Source organism: Corvus moneduloides, chromosome 7, assembly GCF_009650955.1.
Source record: "Corvus moneduloides isolate bCorMon1 chromosome 7, bCorMon1.pri, whole genome shotgun sequence".
NCBI lineage: Eukaryota > Metazoa > Chordata > Aves > Passeriformes > Corvidae > Corvus > Corvus moneduloides.
The window spans coordinates 8,157,701-8,178,834 of NC_045482.1; the positions used below are offsets into that span (position 1 = coordinate 8,157,701).

General features: G+C 45.1%; 1 protein-coding gene across 17 annotated transcripts in view; it reads left to right on the top strand.

Moving 5' to 3' along the window:
* The window catches only part of C7H2orf88 (chromosome 7 C2orf88 homolog), a 42,632-nt gene that overhangs the window by 14,783 nt on the left and 6,715 nt on the right, over positions 1-21,134 (top strand). The window contains exons 3-7 of one of the 17 annotated variants that reach the window (XM_032114409.1): positions 5,303-5,342; positions 6,470-6,544; positions 18,183-18,255; positions 18,838-18,914; positions 20,776-20,877. Coding sequence is in view for 3 of the 17 variants with exons in the window: in XM_032114405.1 (XP_031970296.1) it covers positions 13,332-13,370; positions 18,183-18,255; positions 18,838-18,914; positions 20,776-20,877 (291 nt within the window). In the remaining 14 variants the exon portion in view is untranslated. The other 16 variants (XM_032114416.1, XM_032114410.1, XM_032114408.1 and 13 more) reach the window with 16 other exon arrangements.

The following is a 21,134-nucleotide window of genomic DNA, read 5'->3' on the forward strand; positions in this document are numbered from 1 at the left end:
ATAAGTATGTATGTGCTATCCATGAAATAATGTTGTATTCATAAATACAAGTCATTAATTTATCGTGCCTGTCATTATGTTTGGAATAGAGTGCTTGTATTGTAAGCCTGAAGGGAATCTCAGAAGTGAATTCAATAGATATATCTTTATTCAAAATTATTTTTACTTATAGCAGGTCTCTATCTAGTATATTTTACATCAATTCTGTCCAAAGACTTTAGAAGAAAAAATCTTATGAACTCCTTTATTAATTAAAATCAAGGCAGTAGTAAATTGGGTAGCAAATTGTTTACAGCCATAAACAAGATGGAGGGGCCTAGGATCTTTTTTTTGGTATAGAGAAAGGTGACTGATGAAGCTCAAAGGATCATATTTGGTTTCAGAATATGAAAACTTGGGTCTTGGCTCTACTGAAATAATCGATAATTCTGTCACGCAAATATGGATTCATCTCTTCATTATATGAAATCTTGCTCTATGGAGTCACTATGGCAAACTGAAGAGCCAATTTTCTGGTTCTGTTCTCTGAGTTGTTGGGGTCACCATGGACAGATTGGTGTTTCCCGCCCAGCAGCAGTGGCACCACGAGCACTAACAGTTGATCAGGGACTGTATTCCTCCTACCGCCTCCGGCAGCTGTCGGCCCACCCGCTTCCTGGCCATGCACCCACGAAGCAAAGCTCTGCTAAGGCACTGGAGCCAGCTCCGAGGGAGGTGACACATCCCTGCTGTCACTGCAGCACAGCCATACGGCACAACACGATTCCTTGTGCCCAGTGCCATGGCCCGGCTTGTGCAGCGCTGGCTCAGATCGCTCTGCACAGCTCCTCACTGCACACATACGGTGAGCCTACACATTTTCCAAACTTCCACACCCATTCCCCCTCATTGTCTCTCATTTCCCCACTGTTCAAAAGTAAATCTAATTTTCTGCTTGGAGGACATTTGTGAGAACAGAATGTATGGTGTTCCAAGACAGTGCCCCAGTGAGACCTCTGTTAGCAGGCAGCTGGGTATGAAGGTGGCAAATGGTACAGGTTGCAGGCAGTTAGCAGTTATTTATTTATCTACTAGTAGTATGTGATGCTGTTCCTAGATGAGATGGATAAAAACACAAAATATTCTTCTTTGGCTGAAACTATTCATCCTGATTCATCCTGTCTGATTCAGAAGAACTGAGGCTTGAAATGCCTGTCTGTATGTGGATACTGTTGACGCTGGCTGAAAAGAATTTGTCAGACTGTGTGTGTTTGTGAGCTCTTAGCTGTGCCACTGAACAACTCCTTTAGTTCACTAAATGCAGGCTTGTTTTGAAGCTAAGTGACACAAATTTTGCTGTGGAAACTGCATCCAGTAGTTGGCCTCTCATCACAGAGCCTGTATTTGAGTAAAGTTTTCCAGCTAGTAAGAGGTCATGCCGCATACAAGCAGGATCTTGAACTTTGAACTGTGTGATATGAACAATCTTTAATTCAGCATCAAAAAGACTTCTGACTTGAAGGCAAGGGGAAGAAGGGACAGCCAGAAAGAGAGTGAGAAGTTATTCAAGTTAGTATTAAGCTATAGAATTGTTGGCAGACCACCTGCATTAGAATGGCCTTCCTGGATTTTTTGTAGCCCGTTTTTCTCTCAGAGATTGTATTACTTTCCTATATTAACTACTTTATCAAAATATAACCATATCATACTGAAACTCCCTCCAAGGCATTTTCTAGTTTTATGAGCTACTGGATCATAGATTATTAGAGTACAAAACTCTCTCTGTGTGTATGTCTGTGCATATCTGTCCTTGTTAAAACTTAGGGCCACATCCCAAACCAATGCGATACAGTATGTCTGATGCCTCTTGGTGTCTGCACTTTACAACAGCCCAGTGCTGATCCAGAGAGGTTTAATTCTCATATAATACTCATCACATTTTTCTCACGTGCACTTCTGCTTGTATAACAAAACCAGCATCAGTTCATACTGCCCGAGGTGTGCTCTTTTGTAAGCCAGAGCTTGCTGGAAAATGGATGGAGGTTGGAGCTACCACCATTAAACATCCATGGATAAATTTTGTAGCCTTGGTTGTTTTTTGGCAGGCTTCTATAAACAAGATTTTGCCTTAGATCCAAGTTTTCCTCCAGTCTAAACCTTATTTGTCTTTGCCTAACCCAATGCTTAGGCATCACCTCTCAGGGCATACTGGCAGTGTACTGTAGGTCTGACTTGACCCTAGCTCCAGCCCTGGCTTAGCTCAGCAGCCTCTGCCAGTCCCAAACCTATGAGTGCACCCACCACCTGTCAAAGGTGAATGCTATATCTCAATTAACACTAAAACCTAGGTATTAATCCTGATGTTATTCTGTCTCAAAGCTTATTCCACAAACCCTTTACTATTCAAATCATGCCATCTCAGTTTCTAGATTTTTTTAGCAGTAGCTAATCTTTAGCTGCAATGGCTTGTTTAGAATTATGCATATTAACAGATCAAATACTTTGAGTCTTTTTAGTCATAAAAACTTTTTTATATGCGCTCAAGATTAGCTTTTCTTCAAAGCCTTGCCTTAATGAAGTAAATGTGTAGCAAGCTTATGCCATCTAACTCCATATTCCAACTGAAATATTCTTGCCACTGCTATATTAAAGGTAGGAATGGATATCATAAAATTAATGAGAAATTGGGAAAAATGAGACTTGAAGAACTCTAGTCCAAAAGGGCCCCTGAAATGTGAGCTCATGCTCTGTTGAGTCTCACAGCGTCACCATTACACAGACTATCCATGACTGACATTTATTTCAGCAGAGGTGTTCCACTTGCTCATGATGTCCTCAAGACAGTTGTGTTCCCCCAAATAAATGACTTTTTCAATGTTAAAAGTTTTTTTTTTCTTCTTGAAATCAAATTGCAAAGTTATGTGTATAGGGATCTACCTATAGACTGAATGAAATTCATTATTTGCTTCTTTGCTGTTATGTGGTTATAGATAATATTTCTAGTTACAACCTCCAAAAAATGTTTTTGCATCTTTCTATTTGATCTATATAATGTCATAAACTTCCCTGTCTGATTTGAAGATGATGCAGCTGAAAACCTCGTGATAAAGTGGAAAGGACATCTAATATTGGATGGTATCTCAGATAAGACAATTAGAACATTTGGGTATTGAATAATGTCTGGAGACATCAAAATATTTAGTATGTGAGGTAATCATGATGACACTGTTGGTAAATTAGACTCTTCTGAAAATTAATTTCAAATTCATCTTCTCATTTCAGTGACAGATGAAGTCATTTTGTGACTTTATGTGCCGGTTTGGACAAATTTGGAGGAAAAATATCCTCCAAAAGAAAACAGGTTACAACCAGCCCTCCCCTGCCAGGTTCCGTATAAAGGCACAAAGTTAATTTCTGGGCATAAAGCAGCAATAGGGGATACACATCATAAAGTCACCCCAAGACACTTTATAAAAGAATTTATTTTCCATTTGTGCTGCAAAAGGTGATGTTGGTGTATGAGAAAAAGTGTACAGAGGGCTTGATCTCAGTCAGCAAGGCAATTTAGGGAAATGGAAGTTTTCAGCAGCAGCAGTAGCTCAAATTCAGTCATCCATAAATCTCCCTGAGGGATGTGATTCCTCAGCATCTGTATCCTTCAGTCCCCTGTCGTTGCTTTAATGTATCCTCTGAAGGAGTCACTACCCCGGCTTCTTCCTAAGGCATCTTCTGTCTCATTTCCTATTTGAAAATGCATTTGCCCTGTGCTCAAAGGAAGCCAGTTTTATTGCCCACCTCATTAGGGCACTGAGCAGTTCAGACTGCATGACAGGAGCAGTCTTTGGTGGTCTCTCCACAGGCTGCCTGTGATATCCCTGAGAGTTGGGGGGGATGCATGCCTGCCCTCAAGGAAGATTGAGAGAAGTGGGCCAGGCTCTTAAAGCAGCAAAAGCCATCACCACTGCTCTTATGGCAGCAAGAGTTCACCCTTTCACATGTTTGTAGTGCTTAATCTTTCAAGGTGGAGAAACTGGTCTCACAGAGAAACACGGTTTGGGGACTTACTACAGGTACTAGGAAAAACTCTCAATTTCACACCCATTCATCATCTTTAGCCTATCCCTAAAAACACACGAAGAATATGTTTTAGGGGATGAATTAGTTCTTAGGGGCAGGATGACTTACTATGAGCAAAGCTGGGATGAAATAATGTGGTGGGTTAAGCTCAGTTAACAGCCACACACCCACCTGGCTGCTCATACCCTCCTCTCTCCTGATGGATCTGAAGAAAGTAGGAGGAAGGAAAGACTTGTGGATGGATATAAAGGCAGGTGCAGCCAAAGCAAGGTGTGAAAGCAAGGCAGAGGGGGAGGAAAAGGGAGGAGTTGTTGCTCATCATAATGCTGATCTCAGTGTGGAAATTTGAAGGTACAGATGTTGGTACAACATTCCTCTGAAACATACGACTTCTCTACATTAAGTACATTAACGTCCACAGATGTTACAAAATTTGGGGGAGCAGGGTTTTAGAGTGTCACTGTTCTGCTGATCCACAACCTCGCCTGCAGTGATGTCTGTCTTTATCTCTGCTGGGAGGCAATTTCCTGTTTAATAATTAATTTTAGTATCTTTTTGGAGCAGGAGCCCTGACAGTGATTTTTATTTTGGAGAAGGAAATGTTATGGCAAGATTGGGCCTTACATTCCTCTTATTTCTCTGTATTGTTTCCTTTTGTGTGGCAATTTTTGTACAGCTACTGCTTTGTTGGTGCCCTCAGGGCTCTTTGTTTTAGGCGTGCCAGCAACCGTCTTTCAACATGATTCTTGCTTTTTTCCAGCTAATATTTGACTGTCACGAAGCTATAATTTTCAGTGTAGAAAGAAGATGGCTTTGTTTGCAGCTCTATGTCACAGGGAAGCCTGATCTGGTGGTGTATTGCAGTGCACATCCCGAAGTTTGAGTTTATTCTAGGAGAGATCTAAATGCAAAACATTTACCCGCTTTTTCTCTGTCCGGCTTCTCAGCTGACTGTAATTCTGGTGGGTGGCTTTTCAGTCACAAATCTCCTTTGATCCTCTTTGCAATATTCTAATGCCTCATGTTTGGTTAATCCTCTTGCTGTGCTGCTGCCTGGGTTTTCCAGGGCTGCAGTTTGCATGTCTGCCTAGGCTTCATGCCTTAGTGCTGTTAGGTACTGATAAAAAATTAAGTAAAAGAGGACTTGCATATAAATTAGGAATATTTCTGTGGCTGGTATACTGCCTTATTTGAAAAAAAAAGTGAATAAGATTTGGTATTTATTGTATCTATTTATGTTTTCCAGCCCTGTGCACAGGGTAAGGATGGTCTCTGCTCACCAGGAGGTAAGTGCCTGGCTGCACAGGCTGGTGCAAACCACACCAGGGCTGCTCAGGGTGTGGGGTGGCAGAAGCCACGTGTGTCCATAGTCAATGTATGCTCAGACTCACTGCTGACCTCCTGCCAAACACAGTCTTCAGTTTCATAAATAGACTGAAAAAAAGCAATAGCTGCCTCTTCCCCAGGCAGAGCTCCTGGGGGGGTTTGTTGCTGCTGTTTCAGTTTTCCTCCATGATGAATGTGCAGTGCTGCTGTGGTGATTTAGCACTCGGCTTCTGTGTGCACCACAGGAGCCATCATGAAGAAAGGTTTCTTAGAAAAAAACACCCCTAATTATTGCTATGGCCCCAAGATCAGCCCTTGGCCTGAGGCCATTGTGTGTGGGGAACAGGGTGCACTCCTCTGTTACTGCAGGGCCCAGGTCAGGGCTCGCTGCCAGTGAGTATTCCTTAGCTGAAATGCTCAATCTCCTCCTGCTGGAAGAAATTCCACTCTTCCAGAAAACTGTCATCTCCAGTGAGAATTAGTGCTCAATTTTTTGGCTGCTTCTGAATTCCTTGGGTGTCTTTGCTCTGTGGTTACTCAGAGACACTGATCTCACTGCCCTTGGGGAGAGTTTGGAGAGTTCCGAGGAGTCAGCACCACTCTCTGTTCCAGGACACAAAACCTGGAAATCCCCAAGAGCACAGATTTTGTTTTAAAGATTCCTAAAATTGCCCAAATGGATTTCCACTACAAACTTTCTAATGATTTCTGGATTAATTATGCAAATGGAAACAAAAGCATCTAACAACTAGTACAGTCAGTTGAATAAACATTTGTGCTGTGTAGAAATGCGTCATTTATTTTCTTGATTATCTTAGCAGTTTCCCAGCCTAAATGATTCTGTGATTCTGGTTTCTTCTTTTTTACTTTGATGGTAAGTACAGGTTGTTCTATGGGAGAAAAGAATACCCACCTATTCCATCTCTTTTTTTTTTGAGCAGAGTGCCTTTATAGTGTAACTTTGTCATAATTATTTTTTAGCAAATTTTTAAGCATCTAGGCAAATTCTAAGTAAATAATGTTGGTTTTTTTCATGGAAAATTTTGCAAATATGATGGTTTAAGCAGTTCTAAATATCTTTGCACAGATGTTGCTGACTGGATGAAATGAATTTCTGCAACTCAGCCCCTATCCAATGAAGTCCTGCAGGATACACTGAAGTGTAAGTACATGAGTAAAACTGAGCATGTTCTTCAAGTTCTGCTGCTAAATGGGATATTTTATCAATTAAAAAAAAAAAAAAAAAACCAAGTCCTTCCCCAAATGTCTCATAGTGATAATCACAAAGTGCTGGGGGTTCTTTAATGGGTACAGAATTCAGTGCATACACTGATTTTGTGTTTCTTCTTTGAGTTATAGCAGTACATGCACATCCAACTAACACCAAAAGAATTAAAACTAATAGCAATGGGCTAAACCTATTTTAAATATTCAGGATCTCTTCATACAAGAAAGTGGAATTAGGCTTTATATCTATATTCTGTTATATTTTAACTTAAAAACTATCAAACCTTTTTTTGAAAGCAGGAGGATGGCACATTCCAAAAATAATCATGACATAGAAATCAATGTTGTGCCCTAAGGTTTAGAGCAATTGTGCAATCCCCACTGTCATGTACTTTTGGTAGTAACAGAGTTGAAAATTAGGGCAGCACTGAGTGACTTCCATGGCATGTGCTTGGGTATCCTGCAATCATATTTGTCCTTACTTTTAATCAACCTGGTTGCAAACAAGAAGGAAATATTTTAAGAAAATAAAAGCTCTGAGAAAAGGCTTTGGTAAATCTCAGTTCTACGCAGAACAGCGAGAGCAGCTGAGAGCAGTGTAAAATGAAAGAAGAATTAGGTAAAAAAAAAAGAAAAATCCATAGCTGAGGAAAGGAACACCTTTCCCAGGCACAGAGTTTTTGAAAATAGAGCCTTTGTTTAGATGGAGGTTCCTTAGTCTATAAAGCTGTGTTGCAGTGACCTGCTTTGCATCATGGGTTTGATTTTGAAACTCTACCTAAGTACTTATTACAAGGTATTCACAGCATAACAGGTATAACTTCAAGGCTTTTGGATTATTAGGAGATTTTAGTTACTAACAAAAATCTTCAGGGCTTTCTAGCTCTTTAGACTCCATATTGATTCTTCTCAGACTGCGCAACATTTTCCAACCCGTACCACTAGTGGATTACTGCACGTATAAATAGATTTTGTAAAGTCACCGTGTGGCTGTGGGCATGCTGGGGGGAACACCTGGGGCAGAGAGTGCTTGTCATGGCTTCCCTTTAACTCTTCAGCTGAATTAGAAATCTGTGCCTCAGTAAAGCCCTCCCTAGTACCAGTGTATAGTTAAAAAAATGAACTGAGAAACAGAGCAAGTGTTTCAGCCAGTGACCTCTGATGAGGGATTGAGTTGGCATTTGGATTTGGATAAATCCATGGAGTTTTGTAGCCCTTTTTTGAATGCCACATTCCTTGTCAGTGGGTTCTTAAATGAACTTAAGCACTGCTTGGGAAAAATGATTGTATTTTCTCTGCTTTCTGTCGGGAAGGCAGGGAGAATCTGAGCCAGCATCTGTGGTGTGCAGGACTGAAGGACTGACCATCCAGGCAGCACAATGGCAAAGCCAGAGCATGTGCTCCTGCTGCCACCTGGCCAACCACACAACTCAGGTCAGAAGATGTGGACGAAAGCTGGGGTTACTGTAAACTGGGCACAGGAGAAATGGCAGGGAGCTGAGGTATTGCCAGGCAGAAGGGGACATGAGTAGTCCAGAAATGAGAGTGGGTTATTGTGGGTCTATGGGACAGAGAGAAGGAGTTGAAGTCTTGGAGAAGGGTTTGCAGATGTGGAGGAGTTGTGAAGAGTAGCAGATGGAAGGGCAAGGGCAGGAACTGTGAAATTGTATCAGAGGGAGGCAGAAACCAGGTTTCATTTTTTCTGTTACCCTTGGACAAACTCATTACAACTTTGCCATCTGGTGCAGAGGTTGTTAAGTGACAAATTTTAACCCAAAAGAAGTAGTTTAGTAGTTTCTTACCCAAGTTCCTCTGAAGCTTCAGCATAGCTATCATCCAGTCTGGGTACCACTCCAGCAGTACCAATGCTAACACCATTCCCTGGCTTCTGTGGTTCAGTTTGCAGCAGTTTCCTCCGTTGCAGATGTATTGATGCTGCATCCACATCACTCTGGGGTGAAGATGTGCACACAGAGCAGGGCATGCGAAGAATTTAGAGGATTTGGACCATGTTATAGGAAGATCTAGCAAACTCCAATAAGCAAGTAACTAATAAAAAAAATCTAATAAAATATATATCAGATCTTGTGACAACAAAAAGTCAAACTTGCTTCAAAACAACTTCTTCTGAAGGGAGAGTGCCTTCCTTACCCCTACAGGAAAATGCTTTCAGCCACTGCAATTCAGGAGAGGGGTGCAAGAGGCAGCATTTTCTGGCAAGTTGAGTCTCAGGAAAGGCTTTGATGCCTGTGTTCTCCCAAACCAGTTCATGCCCAGCAAGGGTTCCTGCACCCAGGCAGGGGGTAGGAGAACTTGAAGTCCCATAGCCCTACTCCATGGGCAACTGCTGCACCTCTGAGGCCTCCATTTTGGGGCTGGGGCACCTCAGATTTGGGTATTGTGGTTTTCAACATTACAGCGCCCAGGTCTGGCCCCAGCCTTGCACACTGAAATGCTTTACGATCTAAATATTTCATCGACTGCCTGGCCTGTGCCTGTGGTAGTCATTTCAAATGGATGCTCTGCATTTAAAAGCACTGACTGCTTTGCCTCAGCCCAACATAATCAGCTGTCTTACAAATTCCACAGCTAATAAAATATTAAATCTGTTTTGGCACCCAGAAATAAATACAGGCTCGAGATTCTCATCCCATGTCTCTCCCTCTCCTTAGCTTCCTGTCCCTGCCACATCACACTGAGGTGCGGCTGCTCAAGACAAGGCTTGTTTTGGGTCGTGACACAAGAGATGAGCAGTGCACCAGGACCAGGGTATTATCTATTGGGATGCAATGAAGTGATCCAGTCAGGCACCAGCTGTGCTTGCAGCCTGTGCCATGCAGAGGAAGGCAGCCTGTGGAATGTCTGCCCTACAGCTCCAAGTTGCTCAGTGGGAGCTGCATTCATTAAAAGCTGAAGTTAAAAGTAGAGCCTTGCATTAGAAACTGGGCTAGAATAATAAAGAGCACAGTAGCCATAAACCTATACAAAGATATTTATAATTTAGTTACTAAATTCTTGTTAAAAAACAGGAGATAGTTTAAAAATCACTGTTGTAATAATACCAGTGTGTTAATGCAAGGTAACCATGCCTTTCCAATACTTCATCTTGTTTTAATTCTCAGGGCTAGGAGTTTATTTGATTTTCTCCTCCAGCCACCTACAGGTGACCTAAAACAGTAATGAAACATCTGCACACAATCTACCCAGGTCAGCAGGTCCCAAGTCAAAGCTCCTTGAAATCAGAGGGCACAGTGTCACCAGCTTTAACAGGCTTTGGGTCGAGCTCCTCAGACCTGCCCTTGCAAACACTTGCAGCACGTGTTTAGTGCCCAAGGGGCTTAATCCTGGCTGGGGATCTTGTCAGATTAAAAATCACACGTGAGGACCTGGAGCTGATGTGCACCTGAGGTTGCCTGCCCTGGGAACTGCTGCTGAGGGTCGAGCTTAGGTCTCCTGTTGCAACCCAGCCCCAGAAACCCTTCCTTTGGTCTCTAAGGGAGCATAGTTCCCATTAGAGCTGGATGAAATGACACAGCAAACGCAGTGTGTACAAACCCTGTGCACAGCACTTGTCAGCACAATGCTTTCTCTGGGCTCCGAAGGCAGTAATTAGTAAAATATATGGGGTTTTTAATTCACAGGTGGACTGTTTGCAAGTAATGAGTGTAATATTGTGTGCTGTTGTTGGGTGGTCACAACAGCTGTAGCAGCAACCCTTTCGTACAAGGAGCTGCTGGATTTTGTTGGTGGAGGTATACAGGGGTGGCTGCCTGCTCCCAGTCTCCCAGCTTTCCAGGCTAGGGAGGGTTCCCAGCTGTTGGAGACCAGAGGGATGTTGTTCCTGTTTTTCTGCACCTGTGCATCCTCTGGCTCTCCCAGCCCTGCACAGTCCCTTCAGGACATGATCACAGTAGTGCAATGGATGATCTGTGACCAGCAGCTACAGTTACAGTGGTGTTTCTTTTGACTGATGTTACCAGTGTAGTGTTGCCTTCGGCTTTGAAAATGCTGCAAGAGATTCCTTGGCAGGCCCATGACTGACTGGAAATGTGTTAGAAACCTACCTGACAATTAGAATTAGGCTTGACAATTGGAAACCTGCTTGGCAATAATCATTGAGCTGCTGCAGCGTGTCCAGGAACAGGCAACAGAGCTGGTGAAGGGGCTGGAGAATCAGTCATATGAGGAGGGGCTGAGGGAGCTGGGGGTGTTTAGTCTGTTGAAAAGAAGGCTCAGGGGAGACCTTATTGCACCCTAGAACTACCTGAAAGGAGGGTGTAGTGAGATGGGTTGGCCTCTTTTCCCACATAGCAGCAATAGATCCAGAGGAAATAGCCTCAGGTTGTGCCAGGAGAGGTTTAGGTTGGATATTAGAAAAAGTTCCTTCATCGAAGGGGTGGCCAAGCATTGTAACAGTCTGCCCAGGGCAGTGGTGGAGTCATCATCCCTGGAGGTATTTAAAGGCTTTGTAGCTCTGGCACTAAGGGACATATTTTAGCTGTGGACATGGCAGTGCTGGGTTATCAGTTGGACTTGATGATCTTGGAGGTCCTTTCCAATCTAAATGATTCTCTGATTCTATAAAACTGTTGCCTAAATAGATGGGAAGACTTAGCCCCAGTTCAGCACAGGCACTGAAAGCGAGTGCTAACTCCAGTGAGGGGCATGAGCACAGTGCCCAGCCCTGCGGCACCCCGGCTTTTAGCCTGTTGCCACAGGACAAGCCAGGGCCCAGCATGAGCCTCGTGTCCCCACGCCTGTCACTCTCAGGGCCAGGAGACTTCTGCAAGTCCTGGGGTGCTGTTTGCCAGCCCCAGCCAGGTGTGAGCTCTGTGACAGCCTCCCAGAGGTGATGCCCAGGCATGCTCGTGTGTATTGTGCAGTAGTTTGGGTGTCAAGAACTCCCCCAAAACAGGAATGCTTTACCCAGGATGTCTGTTTGCAGCCTTTCTTATGAAATAGTTTTCAGTTTTAGCATCGCTTTTATTTTTGAAAGTTGAAAATGTTATTTTACGTCGCTCATCTCCTTCATTCTGGAAGCTTTCTTTTGGAATGGGGGCGTTTCCTAAAAAGCTTTGGTATAATTAATACTTCTCTGTGGTTGTACATGATTTGATGCTGCCTGACAGGATAAAATCAGAGATGCATCACCCAGGCCTCTTCCCCAGTCTTTCCCACTGTTTTCTTTGCTTTAACACTCACCAGTCCTTGCATGCTCAACGTGTTTTGGCACCTCAGTGCTGTCACAGGGCTGAGTGGAACGCGAAATGGCAATGGCCCTAAGCTTTTATATGCCAACGCTATTCTTTGAGCATGCTTTTCTACATTTCACAGAATCACAGAATTGTTAGGCTTGTTGGAAGGGGCCTCTGGAGATCATCCAGTCTACCCCTCCTGCCAAGGCAGGGTCACCTGGAGCAGGGGACACAGGAATGCACCCGGGTGGGTTTGGAATGTCACTGGAGACTCCATGACCTCACTGGGCAACTGTTTCAGTGCTCTGCCACCCTCAGTGTAAAGTTCTTCCTCGTGTTGAGGTGGAACTTGTTGTGTTTTAGTTTGTGGCCATTGCTCCCCATCCTGTTGATGGGCACCACTGAGAAGAGTCTGGCACCATCCTCTTGGCACCTGCCTTTGAGATATTTATATGTAATGATGAGATCCCCTCTCAGCCTTCTCTTCTCCAGACTAAACAGGCCCAGCTCCCGCAGTCTCTCCTTGTAAGAGAGATCCCTCATCATCTTTGTGGCCTCCGCTGGACCCTCTCCAGTAGCTCCTCTTGTTTTTGTACTGAGGAGCCCAGACCTGGACACAGCATTCCAGATGTGCCTCACTAGGGCCGAGTAGAGGGGGAGGAGGATTTAAAGGAGGAGAAGCCAATGGGAGGCGGCTTTCCGCCTGGGTGTTTTTTCCCCCTTTTTCCCTTACTTTAAATGGCAGGGCCGGTGCGGGCGCTGAGGCGCGGCGGCCGCGCTGCCCGCGGGCGGGGCAGGAGCGCCGTGGCCGGGGCCGCACAGGGGCTGCGGGGCGGGCACAGGTGCCGGCGGGGGGACAGGTCGGGGCCGCGGCGCTGCTCCCGGGCTCGTTGGCGCTCCCGCCCCCCGGCCCCGCCCGGCCCCGCCGCCGCCGCCCCGGGGAGGGCGGGGAGCGCCCGGCGGAGCGGCGGGAGCGGCGTGAGCGGCGGCGGGCGCGGGGGCCCTCCCGGCGCTACCTGTGCGAGCGCCGCGGGGCCGGGCGGGGGGCCGGGAGGTGCTCCCAGCATGGACTTTGACGGTGGGTTTGCGTCTTTGCCGTTCAGGAGCCCGGAGGAGGCGGCGGCGTCGGTGGGACGAGGGCCGGATCCCGCGGGCACCGCCGGAGGAAGGGGCAGCCCGGCGGCCGGGGACCGTGCGCGGCGGGGCCACGCTTCCAGCATGCTGCTCGCACGGACACCGCACCGCCGCGCCGGTATGTGCCCGCTCCACCGCCCCGAGCCGGGAGGGGGGATGCGCGGCCGCACCCGCGGGGCGAGCTGGCCGTGGGCAGCACTGGCCTTCAGCCGCCTTAGGCTCGTGTTGTGCAGGAGAGGAGGGAGAGCCGTGCTTTGAGGTGGGGTTTTGCAGGACAGGCGGCGGTGCTGCTTTACTCCTCCCATCATCTCGCAGCGAGGTTGCCGGCCGCGGACTCCTCCAAACTGAGCAAAGCGGAGGTGCCGCTCCCGCTGGGCACCCTGAGGAAAGGTGATGCTGTGGACAGCAATGAGAGTGATGCGGAGTGGGAAGGTAAACGGCGTGGCTGGTTCTCTCCAAGCGGTGTTCCTGCTGTGGGGAAGACGTGAGACTACTGTATTTGCTGGCCGAGGTGGTGCGAGGGTCTGTCAGCCCCTGCTTTGCCCTGAGTACCTTTTCCAGGCTTCCACACAAAGCCTTATACAGAGCAGGTTACCTTCATCTGGCATGTTATAAAATACAGATTTAATAATGCAAGACCTGTCATGGCAAAAATTGTTAAACATTTAGAAATATTTTATGCTTTCTCATAGTTCAGTAAGTAGCAGTCCAAATTAGATTTCTAAATATAGTAATTGGGAAAAAAAGGAAAAATGCAGGGATTTATCCTGTAGCCTTAACAAAGTAGCATTTTTAACCTTCAAGCACATACAAATTAGTTTGCTTCTGAACATCACATTCTGCTGAGAACATTTTTGCTTTAAAATCACCTTGGTTTGTACAAGTTGCCCAAGGGGTTGGGCAGAGCCTCATGACGCTCGTGTCTCTGGGTACAAGGTGTTTCTGTGGGCAGGGTCCTGGGGGAGAGACAGCTGGCAGCAGTGCCAGGCTGTGCGGGCACGGCTGCCTCGCCTGGCTGCCGGCCTTCCCGCTTCTCAGGCGTGAAGGCGGCAACTGCTGGAAGTAGGAGCTGGCACGTTAGGAGTGATGGAATTCAAGGAAACAAATACCGGGGGAGAGCCGTGAGACAGAGTGATTTTTAAGGCTGACATAGTTCTTCGCTGAGACTCTGGGCACTTTTTGTACAGTTGGAGCATCTGGTTGTTAACTCCTCACTTTGTCCTCTTACTCCTCAATTTGTGCTAATCAGTAGTAACATAGTTGTGGTTTTAAAATGTGGGGCTGTGTTTTCCTGTACCTTCTTATGTGAGATGTGGAAAAACGGCTTTTCTGGTGTATTCCTAATTCCCATTCTTGTAATATATACTATTACCTTATAATTGGGCTTCTGGAGATTAAAGAACAGAATGGGGTTGTGTGCTGCTTTTATTTTGCTTTTCTGTGGTTGATCTTAGGCAGATCTTGATGGTCTCCTTCCTTCTGACTTTCATTTGTGTTACTCCAGTGGAACCTTTGGCTTCCTGAGGGCATCACAAAGCCAGGCAGTGTCCCTCATTCATACCTTATGCTCTGCAGCTCCATATGTTCGTAGTTGAGTCTTGTGACAGCCACTACAATAAAACCCAACCCTGTCAGCCTGAGAGACCGATCACTGTTTTAGCTGCTGCTGCTCCTCAGTTCCTGCTGGCAGGATCCCCAGGCTGGGCAGCAGCCAGCAATAGCTGCAGGAGGGGCTTTTCTTGCTCGTAAAGATTTGTGCATCCCTTTTCATTGTCTACAGCTCTGTCTCTGCCTGGCACCTGTGGAGGACAGTAAGGCACCTTTACAAACAAGGCTAGTTCCTGAGCCTTAGAGTAAGCAGCTTAATGTTTTAATGTGTTCCTGAAGAGGACTGTTAATAGGAAGGCTGTGGCTCCACAGTTGAGTTGTTGGGATGGATATTTTGTGGTATATGTAGCAAAATTCATGTTTCCACTCTAGTTTGTTCCAGTGTTAGAGCATTGTAATAAACCAAGAGGCTGCTTCGTCTGGACCTGGTGCTGTGCCTTAGAGCAGTCTAACCTTGGTGTGGGACTTGGCCAGTGTCTCTGACACCTTGTGTTTTCCCTTGCTGTGGGAATGGTCTTCAGACCATGGATTTGCAGCTAGTACAGATGGGAGGGGCTGATAATTACAAGAACTGTGGGCTGTGCTGACTAATGTGTTGAACCTGCATCCTTCTGTGTTATGCCGGGCAAGGAAACAGCTGTACATCTATGTCAAAAACTTTATATTGATTTCTGATATTTTGTTTCTGTTCACTCACCAGTTTTGAGCATTATTTTGTATTAGGGGTCTTGGAGAATTTTGGATCTCCTCTATCACTATTAGCCTCCACTTCCAAAGGCATTCCTTTATAGTTTCTGTAGTTGAGTTCCTTAAGTCTTGGCTAAACTTCCTGCAGATGGAGTTTTTGAGAAGCTCTGCATCTTCTTCATGCCCTTTCTTCTACAGCCTTACTCCAAGGCTTTCATTGCTAAGGAAATCCATTGCTTCACTGTCACCCACCTAGGAAACAGGCTTCCATCAATGGTAGGCATCCTTCTCCTGTCCCTATGGGGGTAGTTAAGTTAATGTTCCCTCTTGTCCATGGTCTGGCAGAGTCTGTACTGGTGCATGTCTGCTTGCTTACATTCTGAGACATTGGGAAAAAACCCATCAATACATTGTAAGTATTTTTTGTAAGTATATTCTGTCCAAATTTGGACTAACAGCAGTCTGTACAGCTGTTTAGACAGGCAGCTAAGGTAAAATATGAGCAGAACCTGTAAGAAGTTTTTAGTATCCTGTTCTCTGGTGTTCTTCAGGCTGCTGCCTGAGCTGTGTGTATGCAGTTCTGGTGAATAAACTGCTGCACTGGAGGGAGGAGGGAGGATTTCAGGACAGGCCGACTGGGTACAGTTTTACTTTCATGAAATTAGACAGCTACCAAGCACACAGTGTTCTTTGCTTCTAACAAGACTTCTTTTTCCTGGATGAGGAATAACACTGTGGCTGCTGAGGGCTGTACCTACTGGTATTGCTGTTCTCTGAACTACTGGTATTTTCACCTAAAGGTTTCTTTTGGTACTTCATCTTTGCTTGCTGCTTCCCAGAGCTTGGGTAAGATTGCTAGAACAGTGCAGAAAGCACTTGTTTTTGTTCCTGGCTTCTGTGGTTGTGTACCTTGAGGAGGGGGGAGTCTGTTACTTGGTTTTGTGGGGGCTTTTGCCTTTTTTATTTATTTTTTTTCAAGTCAGTACTCATTTTAAATTTCCAGAGTTTGTCAGCATAAAAACATCAACACAGCTGTACTATTTAACCGTAAAAACACCCCACTTGCATGTAAATCATAAAGTGAAGTAAGAAGAAACATTTTATTCTCTCTTGTTTTTCCCTCTAATTTGAAGATTTTCATGTTCCTTAACTGCATTGCTGAAAGTGCTTGAGATGAAATTTGTCATGGAAATTGCCTCCATTAAGTAACTCAGTGTTCTGAGAAAGGAGGTTGTAGGCAGGTTGGGCTCAGTCTCTTCTCTCAGGTAACAAGCAATAGATCCAGAGGAATTGACCTCAAGTTGTACCAGGAGAGGTTTAGGTTGGATATTAGCAAAGACTCTTCACTGAAAGGGTGGTCAGGCATTGGAACAGGCAGCCCGGGGAAGTGGTAGAGTCACCATCCCTGGAGGTATTTAAAAGCTGTGTAGATGTGGCCCTTAGGCACAGGTTTTAGCTGTGGACATGGCAGTGCTGGGATAATGGTAGGATTTGACCTGAAAGGCCTTTTCCAACCAAACCAATTTTATGATTCTGTGATCAACTGTGCTCTTATTGAAAAACCTTTGAAAGTAGACTAGAGGTCTGCCTGATTTGGAAAAGCAGATGTGTCGTTTCCCCATTCAGTTACAAACTGGCTTAGAAGCCTGGAAAAGCTTTATCAATTCTGGCCATGGAGGGGAAAAACCCAAGCCTTTGAAATTCCGGCACGTACCTCGAGACAGATAACCAGGAGACTTTCACTTCCACGCTAATCCTGCGCAGCAGTTGCTTGCAGTTGCTGCATCCAGCCCTTTCCAATCTGTAGCTCTTATCTCTTGTTGGCACTAAGCGACAGGAGAGGGAGGGGATGGCCCTGAGAGGAATGAGATCTCCATTTTTGCTTTTCATGTCCTGAGTTGTTTTGGGATATTTGGGTATCAGTGATTGCCTGAGGCAGAAGAATCTTTGATATTGTGCCTGTCTTAAAGTAACTTCATTTAAAACTTCATTTTCCTATGATTAGGAAGAATTGTTATAATAAATGTTGCACAGTGCATCTCCTCTGTAGGATTTGCAGGAAGCTGGATGTTAAGGAGAGGCAGAATTGAAAGCCTGGTGGATTGGGCTGCTCTGGGAACCCCTGCCTGGGGCTGCTCTGCTCGGAGCTCTGAGTCCTGCAGCGATGGAGGGGATGCTGTGCACTGAGTGAATGATTCATCCCTCTGCCATTTATGTGCCGCTGCTCTGCTCGGAGCTGCAGAGTATCCAAAGGCTAATGCCACGTGTGCTCCTGAATTACAGCCCACCTTGTTAGGGAGAGACAGAGGATGTTCTGGGTTTCCTCTCTGTTATGAATGGAGGGTGAGTATTTTATGTGATTGGGTGCAGTTCAGAGGTGTGGATGCCCAAGTACTGTTTTGTTACCTCTGCTGCTAGGTCAGCTGGGTCACCTGCCCAAACTCCAGCTTTCAATACCTTTGTTCCAGAGTTGTTTCCATGATAATGGCAGCACTGGGATTGTCTGACTGTTTGCCCTGTGTCCTTGGATGATCAAGGTCCAGGTCTCAGCAGAAGCTCTGAGAGGGAGAAGGGAAAACAGGAGAGAACTTTTGAGGTTAGGCAACAGATGGGGCACATTACCCTTCCCATATCCTTGCTGAAATCCTCCTTACCTGGACTTGCTGTGGGAGGAGGTTGGCATCCTGCAGATGGGCATCCTTGCCCAAGCAGTGGCCCCACCCTGCACCCGGGATTAGGTGCTGTATATAAATTGTTGCAGCCTGTCATTCAGTCTAATTTATTAAGTGCTGTATCATCCTTTTACCTTTGTCAAAGTCAAGTTCTGTGTGGGAGAAAAGGCAGGCAGACTTGTGCAAGGCCAGCACTACAGATGCATCACCTTGGTAATAACGTGTACCTCTGACACCCTGGCGAGTGCTAAGCTCTGTTCCTGGGTTCCCTTTGCAGAGTCCCAGACGTGAAGCTGTCTGTGCTCTCCTGGGGACACGGGGACAACCTGTTAGAAGCAGACGTGGTTCTGGTAAGTGGCACTCTGAGCTTCTTCTCTGGATACCCAGGGGAAAACTGAAAGCCTCCCTGCTGGAGGAGGAGTCATATTTGAGCCGAAAAGTTTGGCTCTGTCACAGCAGGAATTACTTGCTGCCTTCAGCTGGGCAGAGCTGCACATTTTGAAGCTATTTTGAAAACTATGACTTATTTTTAATCCGGTGGCTGCTGTAACAGAAAGTGTTGCAGAAAGCAGTTTCTCATAGCATAATATTGAACTTCAAGATTTTTTTCTGATGTTCTTATGGATGGAAAATATTTAAATGGCAGCAGGAACTTACTTGCTTATGATGGCTACAGATGTTGCATAACAGCAAAACACTTGCTCTTCTGCCTGTTTTCATCATATGATGGTGTATTGCAGAGGCCAATAGAACCCTTATTTTTTGATATTTCACATTTACCTTTTTGCAATTATTTTTATTGATTAAGTCTTTAAAAAATCCTATTTGTTTTTAAAAATGGCAGTTATATGATTAATGCTTTTTTTCCTGTATTTTATATTGTCTAAGAGTGAATTGCAGGCATCCTTTCACCATTGTTTTGTTTCCTTCAGTAGTTAGAAATGAACTTATCTTGGCAGGAAACACTTTGCCAGGCTGGCAAAGAGACCTCTTAGCCCTCACATGCCAGGTGAGTTCAGCTACCACCCCCTCAATATTTTTTCTCTCTTTGTATTACCACAGTAAATAATGTAATAGGTGAAACAACACCTGAACTTATCCTTGTGAACTTCCAGTTCCAATACGGAATTGATTGTTTTTAGGACTGTCCTGAAACTAATACAGTGTTTGTCATGTTGAAGTGAAATGAAGCCTTTAAAAACATTTTGACTGTACATCCAGTAAAATTGAGCACAACTAGGAGCCTGTATTTTTCAGATGAATAAATCAGCATTTCACCTACTGTAAAATCTGTCTCTAAAAAGAGAAGATGAGTTCTGGTTTGTGATGGTGCTGCTTTAGCTCCTGGTTGAGAGCGAGCAGAGCAAGCTGAACTCACTGACCTCTGGCTCCAGCTAAGCCCAGCAGCTTTGTCATGTGAGCAACTGTGCTGCAGAGCTCTTGGCCTGAGCCCCAAACCATCTATGCAGTGGTGTCTGAGGCACAACTGGCCACAGAGCAGAGCTTGGGCACTGAGAGAAACAGGCTCTTATCACACAACTTTGCCTTGTGCAGTTACTGGATGAAACATTGTGCTGGGAGTGAAACGAGCTGGTTTAATTTGTTGGGGTTTTTCTTCTCTTGGGGTACGAGCATTGCAAGGAAAGGTAGAGATGTTAAAATCCTTGTCAGAACTTAAGACTCTGGAGATGAGTTAGGCACAGAGGATTTAAACAGCACTTCACTGTGTATGTGCAGGCAAGGGCTGTCAGGAAAACAAGGAAGCAGCCAGAAGGTTGAGGGCAGCTTCATTTGCAATCATTTCTGTGCCAACAATTATTAACTCCAGTAGACCAAGCAAACTGTAACACTCACTGCAGTGGCTTGGAAAGTACTGAGCTCTGTAAAGACTGAAATGAGCAACAGGCAAGAATTTAAACTAAGATCGGTAACTTTGAAGCTCAACTGATTTGGAACAGTTGAGTTGTATTTTGTGCCTTGCTGTCTGCAAGCTCTGGAGCCCACCTTGTGCTCTGTGTAGGACAGTGCCACAAATGTTTGACTTGGCCCAAATGAAGAGGCAGAGGTGGTAGGTTCTGCAGAGGAAGATGCTGACCTTAGGGAATTTCTCCCTACCTGCTTTAGGCGATGTTTATCCTCTCTCTACTCACATTCTGTCCTTTCCATTAGACACTAACTCATCTGCTGGTGTTCCCTAACAGAAATCTCCAGTTGCACAAGGGAAACATTAAAGCACTGATGAAATACTAACTAAAGCTGGCTTCTATTTATCAGGCCTCCATTATAAAGCTCAAAAAAAGCCCCAAAAAAACCCAAAATCCCAAATTAAAAACTAGAGCTCCAAACTTGCGTAAAAAATTCAAATTGTCTATTTTAAGGAAAGTGTCAGGGATAAACTCTGATAAAAACACACTGAAGCTGTGCATTACCTTGGCTGGATCAAGACTGCAGCTTTCAGGTATCAGCAGTGCTGGGTGGTACCTGCTGTTAGTGATTCTTTACCATATACTTGGAACTACATATTTGTCCAGAAGAGCAAGGCGAAGTGATTAGTATTAATGTTTTATTAATGGTAAATATTGAAATTAGACATGCACAAGATGTTACTATTAAAGCTTTGAATTATTTAGCTGTCTGAATTGCTTTCAGGCATCTCCTTGGCCTCTGGTCTGTAGGCACGTTCAGTTTGGTCAGTGTATGTGATGGATAGACGTAGGTACGAACCTCCATAGGGATAAATGTAGTTTCTTGTGCAGTGAAGAGAATCCTGCTGTTTCCTCATTTAATGACAAGTTATTCATCCAGTCTTTACTCATTTCATGATAAGTTATAGGAATAAAAACCTGATAGCTTGGCTCTCTTCTGTGTAGGGTAAAACTGCAAGTGGAGGTCAGCCCTTGGCAGCAGGGTTTGTGTTACAGGCCTGTGAACTACAGTGCCTGCCCCAAAGCACTGGGCACGTGCTGCAGCAGGTGAGTGTGCACAAAAGAGACTCGCTGAACTTCACTGAAGTGGTTTACAAATGTTTCTCTACAATGCTGGAATGTCCTGGTACAAAGCTAAAGGTGTAAAAACATTTGTATGGACTTTGTGGTTTCTGAAGCCCTTTAGGGCTGACTTCCTGCCAGGAGCACCAGCCACCCCTTCTCTGCTGCACTTCAGCCCTACAAACAGGTAGCAATGGTTTTTATCAACCAGCAAAGAGAGGAGAGGAGCTTGTCCCAGGAGT